Below are 9,041 nucleotides of genomic sequence, written 5' to 3' on the forward strand. Positions count from 1 at the left end.
GCTGGGGAATGAGCTGGGAAGTTATTTAATTCTGGTTAATTCTCACTGCATGTGTTTCCCAGATGATGCTAGTGGTAAAGAATCCCCCTACCAATGTGTGAGATGTAAGTGATGTGGGTTTGACCCCTGGTTCAGGAAGATCCCCTGGAAGGTGGCATGGCAACCCACTCCAATATTCTTGCCTGGAGAATCCCACGGACAGGGGAGCCTGGTGGGCTACAGTCCATAGGGTCGCAAAGAGTAGGACAGGATTGAAACAACTTAGCCTGCTTGCATGAAGCCCTCACTGCATAACAAATCATCCCAAAACATAGTGGTTTAAAAGAATAGCAATCATTTATTTTTCTCATGAATCTGCAATTTGGGTAGGACCCCGTGGGGATGGCTCATCCTTGCTTTTTGCAGTTTCATCAGTTGGCAGCTGAAGAATCCACTCTATGTTGCCTCACTTGCAAGACCAGCAAGCTGATTCTAGATGGCAGATGAAATATCAGCCAGGGGAGTGCAGCAGTGACTTCAGGTTCTCTTCATGGGGGCGACTTGGGCTTCTACTCAGGCTTCCTTACAACAGGGTGGGCAAATTCCAAGGGTAACCAATGTGGAAGAGCAAGGAGGCATTTTCCCTATCTAATCTTAGAAGTCATATGGTGTTCCTTCAACCACCCACTATTTCTCAAAGCAGTCACAAAATCCCTCCAATTTCAAGGTTAGGGACATAGACGCATAGTGCAAGGGAGAGAGATCATAAGAGGAAGTCAGATTGTAAGAAGTCAGAAAATATGGTTTTAACCATCTTTGGAAACTATAAACTACCGTATTAACAAGTTATAGTAAAATGAGGAGTAAAAATAAACTTTGTACTACCACAACATGTGCCATATGCGTGAAAGCATATTTCTAATCATGTTGAATGCAACTTGAAATATATTCGTCTCAGCTTTTCCCCTTATATTTTTCATTCGTTCATCATGCTTCTGCATTAGCAACTTTATTTGTTTCTCCTTTTCTGCTGGTTGTTTATGGGCATATTCCTTTTCTACTAGTTTAATTTTGTTTTGTAATTCATCAACATAGACTTTCTTCAAGTGTTCCTCCTGCTGTCTCAGCTTTTGGTCTATGTTCTTGTAAATGGGGTCAGAAAAGTAAGCCCCTTGGTTGTTCTGCACCATCTTGTCTATCAGCTCCATCAGCTCCTGCACCTGAGCTTCCTTCTCAGCCTGCTCTGTGTTCTTGCTGTTACTGATGGCACAGCCGCGGTCTCCACACTCCTGGAGGAGGCTTCGTAGGTTTACATCTGCATCCTTCAAAAAGTCGCTCAGGCTCTGGTCCCCCAGTTCATCTCTGCGAGTGAATAAGATGATCATATACTTCATGGCTGCTTTCCCAAACAGATTCTTGACCAACGCCACGGTTTGCTGCTCTTCCTGTGTATAACGGCCCAGCCTCAGGACCAAGACGATGGCGTGAGGCCCGGGACAGGAGGCGAGGACACATTGGCTGATTTCCCTGCAGGTGGTGTTCAGGCTCTCCTTGGTGTCAAAGAGCCCTGGGGTGTCAACAACGAGAAGCTCTCTCCCCTTCCATTTCCGGGATGCTTTCTGACAAGTTTTGGTAACAGCTTCCGCAGCAACCCTAGAGTCGAATACTTTTTCCCCGAGGATGGTGTTTGCAGCTGCACTTTTCCCACTTCCGGTCTTCCCGACCAGCACGATCCTCAGAGTGTTGTTTGGCGTGGCAGCCATGTTTATATCAAGAGACTCTGGCTCGCAGGCACCCACACCACCTAAGAAAAGGAGGGAGGGGGGAAAGGGTCAATTTAGGTAAGTAGGAACCATTTCCATCTCTTTTCTTCTTCTTCTTCTTCTTCTTCTTCTTCTTTTCCTCACTGATAGTTTCTAATATTCGCTTATTCATATTGACCCCGGTAGCAACAGAAAATTTAAACAGTTCAATTGTTATTGAAGAAATAACCAAGTAGTTAGAGTATCTCCACAAAAATGTCAGGTCCTGATGGTTTCATAGGGAACTCACTGAAACCTTTAAAAACCTGGTAATCTCAGTGCTCCTCAAACTATTCCTGATCACATAGCAATGAAGGAAAATGTTCAGTTTTTTTTTATGAAGCAAGTGTAATGTTGATTCCAAAGCTAACAAAGATTTCACAATAAATAAAGCTATAGACGTGTCATGTGTAAATATTGATACAAAAGTCCTAAATACATTATTAGATGCGAAAAGCAGCATCACATGAGTAAGTACGATTGTCATATATACAAGGGTGATTCAACATGAGGATTTTCATTGTACAATACATCCCATCAAGAGATTAAGAAGAAAAGTAGGTGCAGAAGAGTCATTTGGCCAAATTCAATCCTGATTCATGTTTAAAGAAGTTCATCAAATTTAAATTAATTGATTCTTCTTTAACATGATTGTATGTATATATAAAATTAAAAAATTTGTTATCACTTTTTTTTCCATGCAACTAAAATTGTTGTTTGGGCACTAAGTTGTGTCGAACTCTTTTGTGACCTCATTTATTATAGCCTGCCTGGCTCCTCTGTCCATGGCATTACCCAGGCAAGAATACTAGAGTGGTTTGTCATTTCCTTCTCCAGAGGATCTTACAGACCCAGGGATCAAACCCGAGCCTCCTGCATTGGCAGGTGGATTCTTTGCCATTGAGCCACCTAGGGAACTCAGCAACTAAAGCAGTTGATTATAAAATTTATTTGGATGAAGGAAAAAAAATTAGCCTGGGCAAACAAGCCAAAAAAAAAAAAAAATTGAGGTAAGACTAGCTTTGCCAGATAGTAGAATGTAACAGTTTCTATAATTAAAGCAGTATGATATTGATGCATGGATAGACAGAACAGTGAAACAAAAACAGAAAATTCAAATATAGGCCAAGTTGATCACACAATATTCAATTATATTCAAATCATTTACATTATGCTACATTTATATTCAGTAAGGTAGCATCTCACATCAATGCAAAGAAAGATGGACTAATAAGGAACATTGAGATAACCATATAGAAAAAATAAAACTGTGCCCATTTCTTCTTACCGTTCAACTTCCAAATAGATTAGAAATTTAAATGTAGAAAAATTTAATCAATATAAATAATAGAAGAAACATGAGTAAATCTTTGTAACCTAGGTATAGGTAAAATATTTATAAGATTTGGAATAGAGTAAGGTTGTGTGAAAATCACTTAGTCATGTACCACACTTTGGGATCCCATGGACTATACCATCCATGGAATTTTCCACACCAGAATACTGGAGTGGGTAGCCTTTCCCTTCTCCAGGTTATCTTCCCAACCAAGGGATTGAACCCAGGTCTCCCACGTTGGAGGTGGATTCTTTACGAGCTGAGCCACAGGGAAGTCTAGAGTAAGGAAAGAGACTCCTAAATTTGATTACATAAAAATCAAACAGATATTGTGGGAATATACAAATTAAAACACAAATGTCAAACCAGAGAAAAAAATTTTCCCACTTTTATAAAAGAAGGGTCATTTCCCTTTTATACAAATAATATATGTACAAGTGGTCAATAAGCACATTAAAAGATGCTCAGCATCACTAACTACTCAAGAAATGCAATCAAAAATACCTTGGTGTATCACCTCACAACAGTCAGAATTGCCACCATCAAAAAGTCTACAAATAATGCTGAAGAGAGTGTGAAGAAAAGGGAATCCTCCTCCACTGTTGGTGGATACATAAATTGGTATAGCCTCTATGAAGAACAGTATGGAAGATCCTCAAGAAATTAGAAATAGAGTTGCCATATGATACAGCAATCCAACTCCTGGACATATTATCCAGATAAAGCTCTAATTTGAAAAGATACATGCAGCCCTATGTTCATAGCACTATTTACAATAGCCCAGACGTGCAAACAAACTAATTGTCCATCTACAGATGAATGTGTAAAGAACTCTGGTTTGTATATACAATCGGATATTACTCAGCCATAAAAGAGAATGAAATAATGCCATTTGCAGCAACATGGATGAAACGAGATGTTTTCACATTAAGTGAAGTAAGTCAGTCAGAAAAAAACAAATATTATATGGTACAATTTATATGTGGAATCTAAAAAAATCAATTACCTTATTTACAAAACAGGAACAGACTCACTAACACAGAAAACAAACTTATGATTACCAAATAGGAAAGTCAGCTGCTGCTGCTAAGTTGCTTCAGTCATGTCTGACTCTGTACGACCGCATAAACAGCAGTCCACCAGGCTCCCCCATCCCTGGGATCCTCCTGGCAAGAACACTGGAGTGGGTTGCCATGTCCTTCTCTAAAGCATGAAAGTGAAAAGTGAAAGTGAAGATGCTCAGTTGTGTCTGACTCTCAATGACCCCATGGACTTCAGCCTATCAGGCTCCTCCGTCCATGGGATTCTCCAGGCAAGAGTACTGGGAAAAGGGATAAATTAGGAGTATCAAATTTATGGATACATACCACTATATATTCCTTGTGGCTCAGCAGATAAGAATCCGCCTGCAATGTGGGAGACCTGGGATCTATCCCTGGGTTAGGAAGATCCCCTAGAGAAGGGAAAGGCTACCCACTCTAGTATTCTGGCCTGGAAAATTCCATGGATTACAGAAGAACTGCACAAAAAAGTTCTTCATGACCCAGATAATCACGATATTGTGATCACTCACCTGGAGCCAGACATCCTGGAATGTGAAGTCAAGTGGGCCTTAGAAAGCATCACTACAAACAAAGCTAGTGGAGCTGATGGAATTCCAGTTGAGCTATTTCAAATCGTGAAAGATGACACTGTGAAAGTGATGCACTCAATATGCAAGCAAATTTGGAAAACTCAGCAGTGGCCACAGGACTGGAAAAGGTCAGTTTTCATTCCAATCCCAAAGAAAGGCAATGCCAAAGAATGCTCGAACTACCACACAATTGCACTCATCTCACACGTTAGTAAAGTAATGCTTAAAATTCTCCAAGCCACGCTTCAGCAATACATGAACTGTGAACTTCCAGATGTTCAAGCTGGTTTTTAGAAAAAGCAGAGGAACCAGAAATCAAATTGCCAACATCTGCTGGTTCATGGAAGAAGCAAGAGAGTTTCAGGAAAATATCTATTTCTGCTTTATTGACTATGCCAAAGCCTTTGACTGTGTGGATCACAATCAACTGTGGAAAATTCTGAAAGAGATGGGAATACCAGACCACCTGACCTGCCTCCTGAGAAATCTGTATGCAGGCCAGGAAGCAACAGTTAGAACTGGACGTGAAACAACAGACTGGTTCCAAATAGGAGAAGGAGTATGTCAAGGCTGTGTATTGTCACCCTGCTTATTTAACTTATATGCAGAGTATATCATGAGAAATGCTGGGCTAGAAGAAGCACAAGCTGGAATCAAGATTCCTGGGAGAAATATCAATAACCTCAGATATGCAGATGATACCACCCTTATGGAAGAAAGTGAAGAAGAACTAAAAAGCCTCTTGATGAAAGTGAAAGAGGAGAGTGAAAAAGTTGGCTTAAAGCTCAACATTCAGAAAACGAAGATCATGGCATCTGGTCCCATCACTTCATGGGAAATAGATGGGGAAACAGTGGAGACAATGGCTGACTTTATTTTTCTGGGCTCCAAAATCACTGCAGATGGTGATTGCAGCCATGAAATTAAAAGACGCTTACTCCTTGGAAGGAAAGTTATGACCAACCTAGACAGCATATTAAAAAGCAGAAACATTACTTTGCAGACAAAGGTCTGTCTAGTCAAGGCTACGGTTTTTCCAGTGGTCATGTATGGATGTAAGAGTTGGACTATAAAGAAAGCTGAGCACTGAAGAATTGATGCTTTTGAACTGTGGTGTTGGAGAAGACTCTTGAGAGTCCCCTGGACTGCAAAGAGATCCAACCAGTCCATCCTAAAGGAGATCAGTCTTAGGTGTTCATCTGAAGGACTGATGTTGAAGCTGAAACGCCAATACTTTGGCCACCTGATGCGAAGAGCTGACTCATTTGAAAAGACCCTGATGCTGGGAAAGATTGAGAGCAGGAGGAGAAGGGGATGACAGAGGATAAGATGGTTGGATGGCATCACCAACTGGATGGACATGGGTTTGGGTAGACTCCGGGAGTTGGTGATGGACAGGGAAGCCTGGCGTGCTGCAGTTCATGGGGTCACAATGAGTCAGACACGACTAAATGACTTTCACTCACCACTATATATAAAAAACATAAGTAACAAGGATTTACTGTATAGTAAAAAGGAACTATCCAACCAGTCCATTCTAAAGGAGATCAGTCCTAGGTGTCCGTGGAAGGACTGATGCTAAAGCTGAAACTCCAATACTTTGGCCACCTCATGCGAAGAGTTCACTCATTGGGAAAGACCCTGATGCTGGGAGGGACTGGGGGCAGGAGGAGAAGGGGACGACAGAGGATGAGATGGCTGGATGGCATCACTGACTCGATGGACATGAGTTTGAGTGAACTGCGGGAGTTGGTGATGGACAGGGAGGCCTGGCATGCTCCAATTCATGGGGTCACAAAGAGTCAGACACAACTGAGTGACTGAACTGAACTGAAAAGGGAACTATATTAAAAATCTTGTAATAACTATAATGGAAAAGAACCAGAAATGTATACATATATATAAAACTAAATCACTTTGCTGCAATTATAGTAAATTGACTGTACTTCAATAAAAATATTTTAGAAAACAAACAATATCTAAAAGTAGAGAAACAAAAGACCAATAACTCAATAGAAAATGGGATAAGAGATATGAATGAACAAGTTCATGAAAAAATGTAAAAATCCTTTGAATATATAAAAAGATATTAACATTCACTCATAGAAAAACATATCAAAACATAAAAAACCATTAAATTAATTAATTAATTAAAGTTATACTATGACACTATTTCTCACATACAGGTTTGGCAAAATTCAACTTTGTTGGCATAATCTATAGGTAAACGGTATAGGGGAGGGACTCCCTGATGGCCCAGTGGTTAAGAATCCACCTTGCAATGCTGGGGATGAAGGTTCTACCCCTGGTTGGGAAACTAAGATCCCACATACTATGGAGCAACTAATCCCACCACAACCAGAGAGTCCGTGTGTCCCAAGGAAAGATCCCACAAGAGGCAACAAAGATCCCGCATGCTGCAACTAAGACCCAATGCAGGCAAATAGATAGATAACTATTTAAAAACAAAAAGTTTAGGGAAGACAGGTCCTCTCCTGCATGACTATTGGGAAGAGAAAAACAGTCTAAAAGAACCAGAGGAGAAGTTAGCAAGAACTTGCAACGGTACCTATGCATTTACTCTTTGATTATCAATCACAGTTTTAGGACTTATCCCAAAGGTACACTGACAAAAAAAAAAAAAAAGAAGAAGAAGAAGAAGAAAATTATGCAGAAGGCTGTTAACTGCATCACTGTTTGAAACCTCAAAAGACCAAAAACTTATCAAATGACCATCATTAGGGACCTGATTGAATTAACTAAAGTATATTCACACAGTGAAGTACTAGCCAACTGTAAGAAGGAATGAAGTATATCTCCATATCCCAGTATGGAGACATCTGTAGAATACATCACTAAGCAAAAAAAGCAAAGTGAAGAAAATAATGTACAGTTTACGAGCATTTCTCTAACAAGGAGGAATGTGACCTACATGTATAAATGTAATATATGTGTTTTTCATTCATCTGTAGAAGCAATGGCAAAATAATCTGAAAACTAAACAAATAATAAGTTACTTAGATGGGGATGGGAAAAAGAGGAAGGAGGGCACGGGGATAGATGCTGGGAACTAGATTTGTTGGGATATACTTACATTTCACAGATTTGATCTTAAAGCCATATAAATAGTTTAAACAATTATACAGTAAAAGTTATGTTTCAAAATACTAGTGAAAATCAAAAGCAAATGAAGCAAACGAGCCTAATTGTATTTTGTGTTGTGAATGAGCCACACAAAAAATCGTTCCAAGAGACCTGACAAAGCGGTCATTTCTTTGTCCATCCCCAGTGGGATGTATTTAACTTCTCCCACTACTCTCCCCGCAGAACGACCTGCAAAAAATTATTTTCAGGAATCCTATTCTTGGTTGTGTATGTTTGTATAGTTTTGAAATTCATTGAAAAGGCATAAAAACAATGAGCCAAGTAGCAACAAGCAAACTTAGTGCCAGATTTCAGTCTTCAAATACCATTTACCCCCCAAAAAGTAGTTAATTTACAATCAACTATACTGCAATATAAAATGGAACTAAATTTTAAAAAAGAGAGATTTAGACTAGGTGGCCTCTATTTGCATTCCAACTCTAAAGACCCGCCTTGGGAACGCATTTCTTCTTAAGAGAAATGTCTGGGTTATCAAGTGTACTCAATGTCTATCCCAACAACAACTGGATGGAAGGTGTAGTATTCAGCAAGTTTGTCATGTTAAAATGAGATGCATGGATATTATGCTAACAAACACCATTACTCCCCTCCCTACCCTCCACCACTCCTGCTCTGGCAGCATCCTCTTGGTGGAGTTGCTTGCCTTCTCAGGCCAGAATCCACGCCCTCTCCAACTCCAGATATCCTACTGCCCCTACAGCTCTGTGATCTGGAGCCTCTTCTCAGCCAGGCTCACCTGCTTTTGAAGGATTTGATGAGCTGTCCGGTTTCTTCCAGAGAGCTGTTTGAGCCCCTGTTTTTGCTTTAACTGCTGCATCTGAGACCTCAGAGCCAGGAAGCAAATTGGGTGTGGTTAGTGAAGACACTTTTTTTTTTTTTAAAGAGACAGAAAGATTGCCCATAATGTTTAGGTTTGCCAGGTTGGAAGCTTTTCCTCCATGTGCCTGCAGTCATAGCAAAATTTCCCAAAATTACACTTGTTGTTTGGGGTTATAATAAATGACTTAAATCTTGCCCAGAAAGCCAGACACAGTGTCTGATCATCTCTCCTGGGAGCTGTGAGAGACCACAGGGCACTTCAGGAAAGAAGTAAGTCAGACACATGGCTCGCTGTTTCCTGGGGATA

The 9,041-nt window shown here is 40.3% G+C and overlaps 1 protein-coding gene across 1 annotated transcript; it reads right to left on the reverse strand.

Annotated features, from left to right (window-relative positions):
• Positions 1 to 369: 369 nt before the first annotated feature.
• On the reverse strand, positions 370 to 8,719 carry LOC129658764 (GTPase IMAP family member 7-like). Its single transcript, XM_055589601.1, has 2 exons — positions 8,652 to 8,719; positions 370 to 1,783 (listed from the first exon to the last, which is right to left on the reverse strand). The coding sequence occupies exon 2, from the start codon at positions 1,740 to 1,742 to the stop codon at positions 861 to 863; it is 882 nt and encodes a 293-aa protein (XP_055445576.1). The 5' UTR covers positions 1,743 to 1,783; positions 8,652 to 8,719; the 3' UTR covers positions 370 to 860.
• Between the last annotated feature and the right edge of the window lie 322 nt (positions 8,720 to 9,041).

Source organism: Bubalus kerabau, chromosome 8, assembly GCF_029407905.1.
Source record: "Bubalus kerabau isolate K-KA32 ecotype Philippines breed swamp buffalo chromosome 8, PCC_UOA_SB_1v2, whole genome shotgun sequence".
Classification (NCBI taxonomy): Eukaryota; Metazoa; Chordata; class Mammalia; order Artiodactyla; family Bovidae; genus Bubalus; species Bubalus kerabau.

What these genes read in the sequence shown, in the direction of transcription:
- LOC129658764 (XM_055589601.1), bottom strand. Translation starts at nt 1,742, where the DNA reads ATGGCTGCCACGCCAAACAACACTCTGAGGATCGTGCTGGTCGGGAAG.